Source organism: Nannobrachium achirus (genome assembly GCF_963921795.1).
Source record: "Nannobrachium achirus genome assembly, chromosome: 8".
Taxonomy (NCBI): Eukaryota; Metazoa; Chordata; class Actinopteri; order Myctophiformes; family Myctophidae; genus Nannobrachium; species Nannobrachium achirus.
The window spans coordinates 41743651-41759137 of record NC_137817.1 but is presented as its reverse complement, the minus strand read 5'-3'; the positions used below and the strand labels follow the sequence as shown (position 1 = coordinate 41759137).

The 15487-nt window shown below is 39.2% G+C and overlaps 1 protein-coding gene across 1 annotated transcript; it reads left to right on the top strand.

The window, feature by feature from the left end:
- Nucleotides 1-4845: 4845 nt before the first annotated feature.
- Nucleotides 4846-9448, top strand: il10ra (interleukin 10 receptor, alpha; the record flags this gene model as incomplete). Its single annotated transcript, XM_080731888.1, has 8 exons — nucleotides 4846-5190; nucleotides 6632-6752; nucleotides 7131-7306; nucleotides 7460-7605; nucleotides 7714-7882; nucleotides 8023-8141; nucleotides 8773-9211; nucleotides 9327-9448. Exons 1-8 carry the CDS (start codon nucleotides 5118-5120, stop codon nucleotides 9446-9448), a joined length of 1365 nt encoding a protein of 454 aa, XP_080588014.1. The 5' UTR covers nucleotides 4846-5117.
- Between the last annotated feature and the right edge of the window lie 6039 nt (nucleotides 9449-15487).

Genomic DNA, 15487 nt, shown 5'->3' with positions numbered 1-15487 from the left:
TGGTCAAATCCAATATAGCAACCATCTCAAAATAGATTTAGCTACAACTATTGAACCAGATGAGCTACAAATGTTGTCCCTGATACTTAACCCCTAACTGCTCCCAAAAACAAAAAATGTATGGAATGCCCCTCCACAGGTCTTGAGAGCTGCAGCCTCTCTGGACATTTTTAAGAACCACTTAAAAACTCTACCTTTTAAACAACCATTTGTGGAATGTCTTAAATGTTGTTAGATAAATGGCTAGTGAGCCCGCTTATAGGAAGCCTAAGGTTCGAAGTGGCGCTGAGCAAGATATTTAACTCCTAACTGCTCCCAAAAACAAAAAGGTACCAGTATGTAATATATTATATTATATATTATTTTGTTGTTGTTTTTGATAATTTGATTGTTTCAGGCTGTGTCTTTATTTCTGTTGTATGTAAGCACTTGCTCTCTGTGAGAAGTGCCATACAAATGAAATGTATATAAATATACATACTTACTTCACCACACTACACGTTCATAAAAGTTGTTCAACAAGCTCAACATGTTGCCCCTAGATTTTGTTTTTGCAAAACACATTTTTGGACACTGCTCCTACAGATTTTCCGCCTAAAATCACGCAAAGTGGTACACAGTATCTCTAAAGTCATGTCATCAACATGGCCCATATTCCCTCCTGATTGGCTACGATTGCCTTCTAAAGTATCTCCCGATTAGGGAGTTTTACTGGTATTTATTTAATTGGGTTAAAGTACTCTGCCAATTCCCTTGAAAGGGTTAGGTTAATATTCATCAATTTGGAATCAAAAACAATTAACATGCCACAAGTATGAATACAACTTGGAGAAAGTACATTTTATGGTTTTGATTGAGGGCAGGGCATTAAGGGGTTAATACGGTATCTAAAAAAGCCAGGGGATTTCACTGGGCACACTCTTGAATTCTTAAGAGGTGACCCCAAGCTACAAGAATCAGTTGAGAAAAAAACTTTTACTGGTGAAAACGGGTTCAGACAAATCGGGTTCGGACTAATAATGATAGATGTAATAATGTATCATAATGATGTTATGATACATTGTGGTATAGTGGCCATATTTGTAATAAGCCAATTAAAGTGCTCTAGATGGATTCACATTCAGTTATAAATCTGAGAATGCCCATGTGTTTCTTATGCTCAAGAAGCATATAATATACAAGGTACAGTAAGAAATAAAGAAGACAAAAGATCAGATACACGCCTTCTTTGAAATATGCAAGATAGAGGTTGAGATACACCCAGTCATAAAGATTAGCGTTCCAACATGTTTCTAGTGGTCAAAAAACATGAAATAGACACCAAGTTTGCATTTGTAGTTCATCTGGTTCAATATTTATAGCCAAAACTCTTTTGAGATAGTGGCCATGTCGGATTTGTCCGTTATGACAACACCGAAGAGTCACTGGGCACCCTTCCTAAATCATTAGAGCATGCCCTGTATTACATCTGGGACAAATTTGGTGCGTTTGCACTGATGAATTTCCCTAAGGCCCTGCACAATAATAAGTAGACAGTTTTTAGTGTTTCTTAGCTGTTTTGTCATAAAATATAGAAATTAGAAATGTTACAGACTTAGATGTCCCCCTAAAGATTGGTATTCTGAACATTTTGAGCGCCTCAGAAAATGTGTAGCTCAAAACGGTAGAAGAGAGAGCTATGTTGGAAGTTGTGGTCATTTTTAAAAGGCGTGGTCATTTTCGGGTATTTCATCCCGGATAGAGAATTTTTCACAGTTCTTAAGTTGTTCCTTGGGGTCATATTAGCCAAGAACAGTTGAGATATTCTCTCCTAAATTAAGTGCATACATATCCTAGCCAGGTCCTCTACTAGTAACCCCGATTCCCTTTCGAAACCAGAAATTAAAAGTACCGTTGTTGATACAGTACCTGGTGGGAAGTTCTTGTTACCACTTACCAGTTATAGGAGTCAGAGAGGAGGAGAATTCCTTTCTCCCCATGGAGATGGTAACTTCTCTCCAGGCCCTTACTGTGTTAAATATAAAAGATTTTGCTTGATGGTACCGACTTTGTGCTGTCAGTCAGTAAACTCAACAGGGTAGCAGGCACCACTCATCTACAGTATATGGTTACCTGTTCCACTAATATAATCTTTTACCCATTCATGGATGGTCTGTGCATGACAGGCCAGGTTAAAGTTTAGAATGTTGGGAAGTGCTAGTCCACCCCTCTCTTCAGGAAGCGTCTCTTTTTTATCATGCCAAATACATTTGGAAAGATCTCTTTTATAGGCTCTTAGCTACCTTTCTAGTTATCCACAGCAGAATACTATACCCTATGCATTTGCATAGGGTATAGTAAACGTGGTAAGATGTACATTTTTATAAGGCCAATGATTTTCAAAGTGGACCACTAGGGGTCCTTGAGGGGGTTCCAAAAATGGCTGATCTGTAAGCTCACAGCACTTGTCTATCTATCTATCTATCTATCTATCTATCTATCTATCTATCTATCTATCCATCCATCCATATAGGCTATACAAATATGCACAAATGGTCACATAATATAAAAGTTTAAGAACCACTGCTGTAAACTATATCCCTTGCCTTGCGCTGCCTTACTTCCTCTCATAAAGCAAATGTGGCGTGGTGAAATCTAGACTCACATTTTAAATGACAACGTTTGAAAGACTAGCCATACAAACATAAACAAGGAGTTAAATAAGGAGTAGCCTGTCCTGTCCTGTATACAGCAATGAAAGATTGCTGCTTATTTTAGCACCACTAGAGGGCGATGTTTTACAGTGCATGTACTGTTATTTGGGGGTACTGTAAACTACTAGATATTGGCCCCAGTACAATACAATATAATACTAGTATTGTATTGCACAGTTACTAACCTCGTTCTAAGTTGTAGTTATTCTGTTTCTGCTATCATCTGCAGAAGAGAAACCACGACATTCACAAACTGAACAAAAGCATGTGATCTAGTCTGACCTTGTAATTATTTGACTAATGGAACCAGGAACTGAAACAGAAAAACAGGAGAAACAATGAGAGACAATGACAACCATTATGTTAGTATACTATATCTGGTCCAGTCACCTAACAGATGATGTATTGTGGGTTATAAAGTTAGGAGATTGTACTGATTGGTTGATGTTTTTATTGACAAAATGTATACTGTAGTGTACACAACCATATTTTGTACATATCTGTCAAAAAGATAAAACACCTAAAAAAAAGAAGAAAAAAAATTGGATGGCTTATTTCCATTTGGTCCTTTGATGCCAAACATATAGAGAAAAAGGATAAGGTTAGCCTATACTATTACTGGAAAAGGAGAGTCAACTTGAGTCTTCAACTCAACATCTACTCAGAATATTTCCTGAAATGTTGTATTTGTGAGAGGTTCAAAGATGATTAATTGCTGGACTTTTTAGTCAGCTTCTTATGTTTTTCCTTAAACAGTGTCTTTCAAAAGAATGGTTCATCTTACTTTGACTAACTGGATAGATAGTGAAGGAATCACAGATTCACAGCTTATGAAAATGTACCCAAAGATAAGTAGATAGAAATACACAAATAAAAGGCCACTACTGGCCATGTTTGTATTAATTACAGCGGTAATTACATTTAATAATGAATTTTAAATAGTACATGGTCTTTGATTGATTGAAGTATTTATTAGAAGTTTGCATAGGGAAAGGAACAGTTTCATGACAGTACAGTTCACTGGTGCATGGTCAACTAAAAGGAAAACTTTAAAAGGAAACATTGAGATGCTTCTCTTTAACTCATATAACATTGAATGACAGACAGATAAAACACAGTACTATGCATAAATATCATCAGATGCGTAAAAAGAAAAAAAAAAGCAACTTTGACTTTGGACTTTATCCAAAGCGAGTTATTCATGGCATTCAGACTCACATTCATGTACAAACCATACAAGGCATCAAGCTCCTCCTCTTCAGGAGCAGTTAGCGGTTCAGTGACTTGCTCATATACAGTAGGCTACACTTTGATACTAACCCAGTGTTAGCAGTGTACATGCAGTGTTTCAAACAATCTCATTTTATAGCTAAAGAGTACACAATATATTTCTGAAAAAAGATTGAGGGGAGAAATGAAACTTGATTCATATTGGATCAGCACTGCCTTAGTTTTTACTTTTTCAGTGGGGTCATGGTACCGGTAGCTTCCATGCCCAAGATGATCATGAGCATGATGTCACTCATGGTGCATTTTGAAGTTCCTCACTCATTGAAAAGCATATGTATCATGTATCATTTTAGTTTTTAGCTACAGTATATAGCAACGCACATTTTCCAGAAACTTTTAGGATTTAGAAGGCCTCAGGTCTTAATAGGTTACAAGGCACGGTTAAGAAAATACTTGTTTGAGCTGCTTAATGTAGGCAACTTAAAGAGTTTGCTGAAGAAGGAAAAAGGAAATTAGTTCATGCATTTTTGCAAAAACAAAAACAACCTGTAATGACATTCTCACATCTTTGCTTTTATTAATAGGAAAACATAAGCAGGTGGGAAAAACACCGAGGGGTACAAATTGACAATCAAAAAGACGAGAAGCTCTGCATGCAAATGACTAAGCCACATACAGTACTGTACTTAAATATTTTAAAATATCCCTTTCTGAACAAGGGATCTCATTAGCGGTCGTGTCTCATCTAAACTGATTTTGCAACAATATGGATGGGGAATTCCTTGGCCTCCCCAGGTTTCACTGTACTAAATCTAAATAGAAAAGAGGAACTATGTACTCACAGTACATATAAAGAGGTGGTTACAGGGTGAGTGGAAAGAACTGTCACCAGCAGGAAGCAACATCAGCTGAGAGGGTGGAAGTTAAGAAACGGTCGGTGACTGGGGAGATTATTGCGGTAATGCCATAAGGGAAAACCATGTTCGACTTCTCAATAGCAGTTACTTCTTCTCTAGACGAGAACACTGACACAGATTAACTGGCACGGTACCTTTAGCACACACTGAACAGTGAATACCGTGACAAACTCCTTCGCTGAATGGATTGAGAGATCAAGCTTTATGATATCTTAAAAGGACAGCGTGCCTGGATGTTGCGTGGACTATGAGGCTTTTTTGATCAGGTATCTCACTGATGAAAATGGAGAGAAGCAACAAGATATCTATTCTCATCTTTCTGATGATGACCTTCACAAGCTGTGGGTCAGGTAATGAACATCATTTGATTGAACTACCTTATGATGTTAACCTTTGTAATCTGTAAGACTTATTCAGTTCTCGCACCTGATGAAGACCTACTGGTCGAAACATGTCGGCATTTTTATAGAATAAAAATTGTTTTAACTTTACTTCCTCTCCTCCACATTTTTTAAGTGCTCGGATCTCCTCTTCCTTTTTAATTCTATATTTTCTGCTGATCCTAGAAGCAACTTTGATTCGCGTTAAAGACAATTTTGTTAATCTCCTGTGAACATCCGGTTGGCTTCTGTGTTTTTTTATGTGCTGAATTGAAAATACACAATGATGAGTCTATAAATATAATGATTATATACAGTATTTTCTGGACTATAAGGCGCACCTGACTATAAGGCGCACTGTCAATGAATGGTCTATTTTCAAACTGTTTTCATATATAAGGCGCACCTGACTATAAGGCGCACATAATAGACACTTATGCATCCAACTATGAAGCTGTGCTAAAGGGAATGTCAATGTCAATGAATGATCCATATATAAGGCGCACTGGACTATAAGTCGCACTGTCGTTTTTTGAGAAAATTAAAGGCTTTTAAGTGCGCCTTATAGTCCGGAAAATACGGTAATTCTTTAAATCCCCCCTGGCCCCTGTAAATGCTGACCTTGAAATTAAGACGAGCAACAACAACCCAGTAACAGCAAAGAGCATTACCATACAATCTGTATCAATAGTTGGGTCTTCTCTTAAGAATCTTTGGTTACTCAGTGTTCTTTTTCTAATAAAGCACTCATTATTTCTGACATGATTCAAATTTCCAGAACTGGCATATAGAAAATACATTAGATGGTTCAAATATTTGGTTGTAGATACATATTTTACGTCTTTAAACCAACTCCCAGAGATACACGAAAACACACTTCTTTAGATGGTTTCAGGCCAGACACTCTATTCTTCCTTTTTCCTGAAGAACCATTTGACCCGCTGTCCAGGGGTACAATGTTATATGAAATAATCTCCATTTTGAAATGTCCACCTCTGGATATGATCAGAACATGGGATGCATGGGATCATATTTTGGGGCATACACAATCCGCCAAAAAAATTGGACTATCCTCTACTCACTGCACAAGTCCTCTCTCTGTGCAAAACATACAGTAATGCCTAATGCAATTTAAGGTAGATCATAGAGCTCTCATTTCCCAGGCCAAATTCTCTTTGTGCCCCCTATAAGTATTATACATTTTATTATTTGTGTGTGTGCATTCTTTATACACAGCTTTGGTTGAACTCAGATCATATGTGATATTTTTATAAACTAAAAAAGTACTTTGTGTGAGGTGATTTGCTGATTTCCTTGTATTTTATAGGCCACAGAATCTAGCTTCCAGTGCTTTCAATGAAATGCTTTTGTGCCGAGGTGTGTAACATACTGTATGTTTATCTGTCAATAGGTTTGGACCTTCCACAGCCTGTTAAGCTGGAGGTGGATATTTGGGATGGCGAGGTTACAGCGGTTTGGGACCGACCTGTGGATGCTCCGCAGAATGTCCAATACAATGTCCAGATGGAAAGGTACCCCTCTATTCACCCCATATAAAATCAACATTTGTTATATTATATATTTATTACCCTCTGACATCTGGCATTTATTTTGTTTTAAAATACAAAATGACTATAAATAATGTGATCCTACTGACATTCCCATCATATTTCATGAAAACCCACCCATCAGTTCCACACTGTTGGTCCAAAGGTTAATGAACTCTTTAACATAGCCTGCTGTTTCATAAAAACACACCGATCTGCTTATCTTGATAAGCAACATTAACACACACAAACGGAAGAGATGGTTTACCACCAAACATTCCTGTGTACAGCAGGGTAATAGCTAGACCGCTCCTTATGCACTGTTCCATCCACATCTGAACTCTTTTCCTATTCCATTGTCAGGTATGGTCTTCCATGGACTAATGTGACCAGTTGCATGGGTATTGAGGTCAAATACTGTGACCTCACCCATCTCATCCGGGACTACCGGGCGCCCTACAAAGTCAGAGTTCAGTCGATGACTGACATGGGAGGGTCAACTTGGACAGTGATCAAGAAGTTCCTTCCTAATGAATTAAGTAAGCAAATTTTTGTATACAATCGGCGGAGCCTGAGGGTGTCTAAGTGGTGTAGAGATAAAACACTCCACGCCACAATTGCATGCACATACAGTGCCCACACAGTTCATAATGTCATGTTCATTCATTTCTCTTCCTGTTCTGCTTCTATAGGCAAACTACGGCCTCCTTCGTTCACCCTGGTGGCAACCTCCACTACTCTGACAGTCAAAGTTCATGCGAAGCCCATTTTCTTGAAGCTCTTCCCCTTTGGGGTGACATACACAATCTATTTGCAGAAGAGAGGACAAGAAAATAAGGTGGGGAGGAGAAAAATATATAAATATAATTTAATAAATCCACCACTCCTGGTGATGTGAGGTTTGTATAATATAGTGAAATATTTTTTTTTCATTTATGCTCTGCAGACTACCCCAGTAGATCTGCAAAGTGATACCATGAATGACGAAACAACGATTTTTGATTCCCTCAAATGGGGGACAGAGTATTGTGTCCGAGTCATGGTAAAGGACAAAGCCGGTCCTTCCACTAGCCATGTGTCCCATGATGAAGAGTGTCTATTGTTACCTGAACAAGGTTAGCGCAACACAAAACATACTGTACAACCAAAACGCTTCCATGTCGAGGCTATTGCTCAATGCATTGCCTGCCGTTGCTTTATTGGCTCCCAGAAAACTCATGTTGTTGATGTTGTTGTTGTTAATTGCTCCCTACAGAGTGGTACATAATAGCTGTGTCATCCCTGTCGATCATGGTTGTTATGACAGTTCTTGCCATCGTGCTTGCCATCATCTGCTGCTTCCTGTGGTATCCAGAGAAAACACCTGGCGCTCTGGCAAGTATACTTTCATTCAAGTAAATGGGGGGAACAAAATAATACAGTAGCACTCACATTAGACACCACAGAAGGAGAACACAAAAGCATCCATAACAATCCCGACATAATTACAGCCTTACCAGTGCATGCTTTTAGAAGGGGATATTAGGCTAGCAATATTATAATATACAATGCCTAATAGACTAGAGGGAAGTTCCTCCTTAACAATGCAATGCAAGGTTGAGCATTGAAATAAGATTTCAAAAAGGCTTTTTATTCTATTGCCTTCAGTACAGCATACAGGCTGGCGTAACAGAGGAGAAGGAGCATCAGCATGGAATAAGGGCATATAATTTTTACCATACTTAATTCACCAGGCGGCCAATATGCCGATACATTTAGAAAAGTAAAGTCCTGCTTCATCATACCAGACCGTCGCACAAAACTAGTGAAAATAGCAGATCTACAACCACACAACGCCTCACATCGCGAGGCTTTGTGTGCTTGTAGATCTGCTATTTTCAATGTTTGAAATTATTTTAAAAATGATAAATACAAAACAAAAGATTTTGGAAATACAAGGTTTCCACCCGACAACGAAAATAAGCTAATGTGAATACTAACAGAACCTTCATCTTCTTCCCAACAGAAATCCCCCAAAACTGGCTGGTCCCCACTCAGAGCAACAGAGGCCCCCGTGGAGACCGTCACAGACAAGGGCTGGTTCCTGACCCTGGCAAAAAGCGAAGTCAAAAACTGGGTTGCCGAAAAGATGATCACACCACACGAAAATAAGGGGGACGAGAACGGGCAATGTTGGACTAGCGTGGACAGCGGTGTGAGCTTAAGGTCGAACTCTACGGAAAACGGTAAAGCCAGCCAGGCAGACAGTGGATGCGGAAGCATGGGCAGCTCAGAGAGTTCCACCAACTACAGAAGTGGCACAGGAGAGCTGGTAGACAGGATGAATACCAACTCAGCCAGAAAGAGGGAGGATAGTGGGTGTCAGGTGGACTGTTTCGTGAGTCTGGATGTCCGGGACGCTGATCTTGTGTCGGAAAATGTGCACGACGATGGGAACACTTATCGTACCCATAGCCCCTCAGCTATGCAGATCCATGCTTGTGAAGGAGAGGAGAGTTTAACACAGATCTGTATAGATACAACAGACACGACGCTTGCTGACGTCGTCTCAAGCTACAGGGCTGGGCCTCAGTCATGTATCTGTTCAAGAACAGGCCAGTGTGTTTGGTGCCAGACAACAGGGCATCACGGAACTGAAGAGGAAACACATGGAAATCCACATGCTGGTGATGGAGTTTTGAGCGACTGCCAGAATATTGTGGCTACTTCAGAATGGGACTTGTCATTCCCAAGTTACCATCCAAAAACGCATGTTAAAACAGAGACCATAGTCTGCCTGGGTGGGTCAGAAACATCACCCAGTCTCCTGGATGTCGAGGCTTTCCCATTCTTAACAACTCTTTCAACGCTACCGCCCCTTGTGGACGGAGCCATCAGCTATAGTATAAACACAGTGTCCCTCTCTCTGTGTGATGTAGAACTGACTGATTAATAATGGTTTCTGTTGATGTAATTTTTGCTACACTCCCAAAGACACTTGACAAGCCGATCCCCCTATAAGCTGCAGTTCCCTTAACGGCTTAAACCCGTAAAACGGACACGAGTTGCATGAGTTTACACGCTTTTTTTCACTCTACACCAAATCTCTCTGACAAAAAATAGCGAATCTACAAGATCACAATGTGTTGCAATGTAATGCAACGCGTTGTGAGCTTAATTGCCTTGTAGATCTGTGAATGTTTTGGTGAATGTTCCACCAAGAATAGGGATGCTGGAGTTCAACAGGTTAATATAAGATGACCATATTTTCAAACAGCCAAACTGGGAACCTTACAGTACATAAATGTGCATGTTCATGTAAGTGCACATGTATGCATACCGTAGGTGTTTTCATCTGATGGGGGATAATTATCTTAGCACTTCGCACACCTGACATGCACCTTTCAGACAAACATGATACTGTAAATGTTCATCCCAAATCATTTTTTTCCCTTCAAACCAGGACGTCTTGTCACCGCACTTCAATGCTACATCCACATTAAGTAGGTTTTTTGTTTTTGCATGAGACTGCGGAACACTGTCTGTCACACACTTTATGCACATTTGATTGCATTTGTTTTGTTATTTATTTTGTACTCTCACTCTTTTTCTTATATAAAAAAGAATAATTGCATTTTGTGGAGAACTTGTGCAAAATCATTTCATCCAATCTTTTGTTGCTTCAGGGTCATCCATCCATCCATCCATCCATCCATCCATCCATCTTCAACCGCTTATCCGGAATCGGGTCGCGGGGGTAACAGTTCCAACTGAGATTTCTTATCCCGAGCAACTTCCTCCACTCCCTCTGGGAGTATACCGAGGCGTTCCCAAGCCAGTTTGGAGATATAATCCTTCCATCTGGTCTTTGGTCTGCCACGGGGTCTCCTCCCAGTGGGACGTGCATCGAGGACCAGGCGCTCGGGGGGCATCCATACTAGATGCCCGAACCACTTAAGCTGACTCCTTTCCAAGTGTAGGAGCAGTGGTTCTACTCCAAGTCTCTCTCGGGTGACTGAACTTCTCACCCTATCTCTAAGGGAGATACCAGCCAGCCGTCTGAGGAAACCAATTTCGTCCGCTTGTACCCACAACCTTATACTTTCAGTCATGACCCACACTTCATATAGGAGAGTAGGAACGAAGATTGCTCGGCAGACAGAGAGCTTTGCCATCTGGCCCAACTCTTTTTTTTCTTCACCACAGCGTGATTTAGCGACTGCAGTGCAAACCTTCAGGGTTTGGATTAGAAAATACATCTATAAGCTGCAAAAGGTGATTACAGCATATGAGCACAATAAACTGCACAGCTTGTGTTTTTATTTGATAATATGCTGCTTAAAGACATGGAATGGACCCTAAGATAAACTGCTCGGATAAACATCAAACTAGTTGCTGTTAGCGTGTTGTTGCTTCAGGGTTAGGAAGAAAAAAAATCTATAAAACTGCAAAAGGTGTTGTGACGGAAGCAGAATAAGTGGTTTCCGTTGGTGGTGGTGGTGGTGTGTGTGTGGGGAGGGGTAACGGATAAAAAATGACCTATATTTTGTTTTGATCTTGACTCATTCTGCAACATCCTACCTTTGTACCCTTACAATTGTTTAAAATATTTTGTATAGATTTTCAAAATGAAGCAATGACTATAAGAAAAGAAAGAGTAAAAAGGTCACAAGTTCGAAGCATAAAACTGAAAAAGACAACCCTTCCAAAAAATGTAAATACTCCTTATGTCATCCTCCCCACCCCAGAGCGCAGTGGTGGAAAAAGTACTCAAATTCTTTACTTAAGTAAATGTATCAATACTGCAGTGTAGAAATATTCTGTTACAAGCAAAAGTTCAGAATAAAAAATGTACACGAGTAAAAGTACAAAACTATTGGCATCAAAATATACTTAAAGTACCAAAAGTAAAAGTACAAAATGTTTTAAAATACCAGATCTACAATCTCTCAACACGTCGAGCTTGTAGATCAGCTATTTTCAAATAGCCTCGGTATCAAATAGGGCCAAAGTGGATTAATTTATGTTTTATAATTTAATAATGTATATCTGCAAAGTAACTAATTTACACCACTGCCAGAGCGCTACTATATTCAATTACAAAAAGCTAGGGAGATCCCGCTCCCCTTCCAGGAAGGAAGTCAGTGGTCACCATATCTTTTCAAACTGTTCAGGTCTGTCCTTTATGGTCCTTTATGGTCTATTCAAAAGATGTTGCTCCGTCACTCTTACATCTTACATATGCTATTCCCAAGATGATTGACCCATTTAGGCCTAGAAATTATTGAATGCTTTAACCAGTGAAAAATAGCAGATATACAAGCTCACAGCGCGGCACCGAGTGCCGTGCTGCGAGCTTGTAGATCTGCTATTTTTGAAAAAGTCGTGAAAATCTTTGAATATATGTATTTTCAAAGCAAACGTTTGTAACTCAAATTTTGCTTCTGGGTGGTCCCTGGAACTAAATATTTTGAGATGGGGGTCCGTGGCCAAATAAATATCATTTTGGGGGTCCTTCACATGAAAAGGTTTGAGAACCACTGACATAGTAGTCTCTCAAGAACAGACTAACTGAGCTCCAGTGAAGTGAAAAGGACCTTTTCTTTGACGATGGCTGGCCAGATTGCTGACATACAAACATCGTTTTTTCAAAAATTCTTAGAAGGATTCAAAAGACACTTATGTAATCGGGTAAAAAATCAAATTTTCACGATTTTTCAAAAATAGCAGATCTACAAGCTCGCAGCGCGGCACTCGGTGCCGCGCTGTGAGCTTGTATATCTGCTATTTTTCAATAGTTAAAGCATAAAATATTGCGTCATAATGTGTTCAGGCCTAAATGGGTTAAGACGGGCTCAGGTTGTAGTCAAATACTCTTGAAAAGAAGCTGAAAATAATCAACCCAGAAAATCTTTTAGTGTAGTCCGGAAAAATACAATGTAACCTCACTTTCGAATAGTGGATACAGTATGCATGACTTTAAATTGAATTTGACAATGTCTAGCATTTAAAGAGCAAGTATGGACATGTTCTAAGCTGGAGTCCCAGTTATGAGGAATTTGTTGCCCTAATTCACTCATTTAGATTTTTTATCCTAGACGTATTTGGGTGACATACTTGTAGACCTTGTCTGTCATACAATTATAGGGATATTATATGGTCTGAACCAACGTACAGCCTTATGCAGTTTATTAGGTGTTGTGTTTTCGAATCCAGGCAGATGCCCCCTTACATAATTCCTGATTTGAAAATACAGTTTAATTCACCCTTACAATTAATGAAAACAATATTGTATTATTTGAAATGAACTCAAAGTAGGCTAAATAGTTTATTAGCCTTCTGAGCAAAGAACATCTTATCCGAGTCATCATGGTCAAATAAATTCCTCTGAAATTTCATTTACCCATCCCATGCCATGCCAACACTGTACAGTACCAAAAGTTTAACATTTCCCATTTGTCAATTGGGGATTCCCCATTTAAGTCTAGGCTTCGCTTTTTTAAGCAGTTTGAATGCTCTATCTAGATAAGACAATAGAGAGACAGGAAACTGGGGGTAGAGATGGGGACACCATGATGCGGTTGACACACCTTTTTAGGGCACACCTGGTGTGCCCTTAAAAGGTTCTTCATTTCCTCCTGTTTCCAGTACGGATAGGTGAGACCCTCGATGTCACTTTGGCCTTCACTTGTTCTAGGTGTTGATTGAAGGACAATGTCCTATCCAAGCGTACACCAATGTACTTCGGGGCTTGCTGAAACTCCAGACGCTTGTTGTCAACAGACGCATTCGGTTCCCTTTTCGCTTCCCTGTTATTAAGCTGTTCTGCTAACCTTTAGGTCAGCCAAAGATGCCCATATCCTCTTCCTGATTGAGAAACAATTTTCATCACCCTCCATGTTGGTTGTCGCAGGACAGGTCATGTGTGTAATAATAAATTATGGATCTCTAAATCCATAGTGAAAATAAGACAAAGAGACCAAAGGACGTATCTTAGATTGCTGTATTGAGGAGAGACAGACAAGGTAGACAGACAGTTCTAAATCTCTCCCCACCCTAACGGTAGGTCGAGCATTCTCTCTCTCCTCCAAGATGGAGGAAAACATGTATATAAAGACATACAGTTTATGACAGTAAGAAGTCGTGGAACTTATTCATTTGTTCCCATATCATAACAAGGAAGTAGTAGGAACTCATTGATTCGTTCCTATATCATAACAAGGAAGTAACAGGAAGAAAGGGACACGTAGTGCTTGGTAATTTTCCACCACTCGTGACTTATATCATAGTATCACAGTATATCAAAACATGATTCTATTCAGGGCATTCAAAGTTATTATGACCTTTAATCAGTTTGCCTGAACCTACAGTATGCGACCAAAATGTGGTCTCTTATACTGTGAGTTCAGTTCATAATAATATCTTATATGGTCATATGAGCTTCATACACCAATAACATAATTATGTATCATAATTTATCCTAACAATCTATCCTTTTAATTTTTGTATGAGGTTCATATGACCTCCATATTAAACATTTTATCAGGGTAATAATAATAATAATATTATGAAGACTTTAATAATATTTAGAAATTCAAATTTTCAAAAAGGGAACTGTAATAAATCCTTAAAGTTAAAGAAACTTGACACCAAATAAAAATATTTCATCGTTTTTTACAGATGAAATGAAGACAGAATTAAAATTGAATAAACAGATAAAAAATAAAGAATGAAAAATGAAAACCTGTAATAAAAGATGAATTAAAAAAAAGTCCATAAGTCCAGTGATCGGATGACGATGACGACGATGATGGTGATGATGACGGGGACGATGATGACGGTGGTGGGGCAGTGGAGAGACGGCGGTGAGGACATGCAGAAGCTGTGGGTTCTTCTGGGTCTTAGATTGCGTCTTCTTTCAGGTGTTTCCTACGGGGGACGAAACCTGGCCAGTTTACTGTTTCCAAAACAATTTAGTTCAGAACTTCAGGTAGCGTTTGTACTACATGGCTGTATTTCAACAGTGCAACAGAAACTCACCGACCAGGCACCATTTTACTGGTGCCGCTGCGGTGGATTGGCTCGTGCACTGGTCTGGCCGGGCCTCAGGTCGTGGTTCGTCTGCACCCCATCAGTCAGGTGGTTTTCGATGATGACCCGATTCTCCTTCCCCACACTCTGCATTCCTCTCTCCGTCCAGTCTCAAGCCCATGTAAACAGAAATATTTCAAATTAAGTTTCAAATAAATCTTAAATCAATGAAAAACCAAATTAAATAAATTAAAACCAAATCAAAATTAAAATATATTAAACAATTAAAATATATTAAACACTCCCCTTCCTGTTACAACTTATAGTTGTGACATAAAAGTTAAATCAAATAATTTAAATTGTTTAAATCAATGAAAAGGGCTTTAAATCATACACTACAGTACAGTACAGTAGCAGCTTGGGCACAGGGGAGTCAGTTGAAACTGTCAGTGATAAGTAATACGCCTCAGGGGCGAGAAGCGACCTTGTGTCCTTCTCAACAATGGAGTCTAATTTGGTTGTTATGGTAACCTGGGACATGACGTTCCCAACAGAGATTTATGGGTAATGCAGTCTTAACAGTAAAAGAACAGGACAATTAAACAAAATACTTCAGAGAGTAAACAATCAGAATGTTGTTGAAAATGGAAGAGAGGAGTCAAAACAGAGACACTTGTTCCCAAAACAATTCTCTCACACACAGACCATCT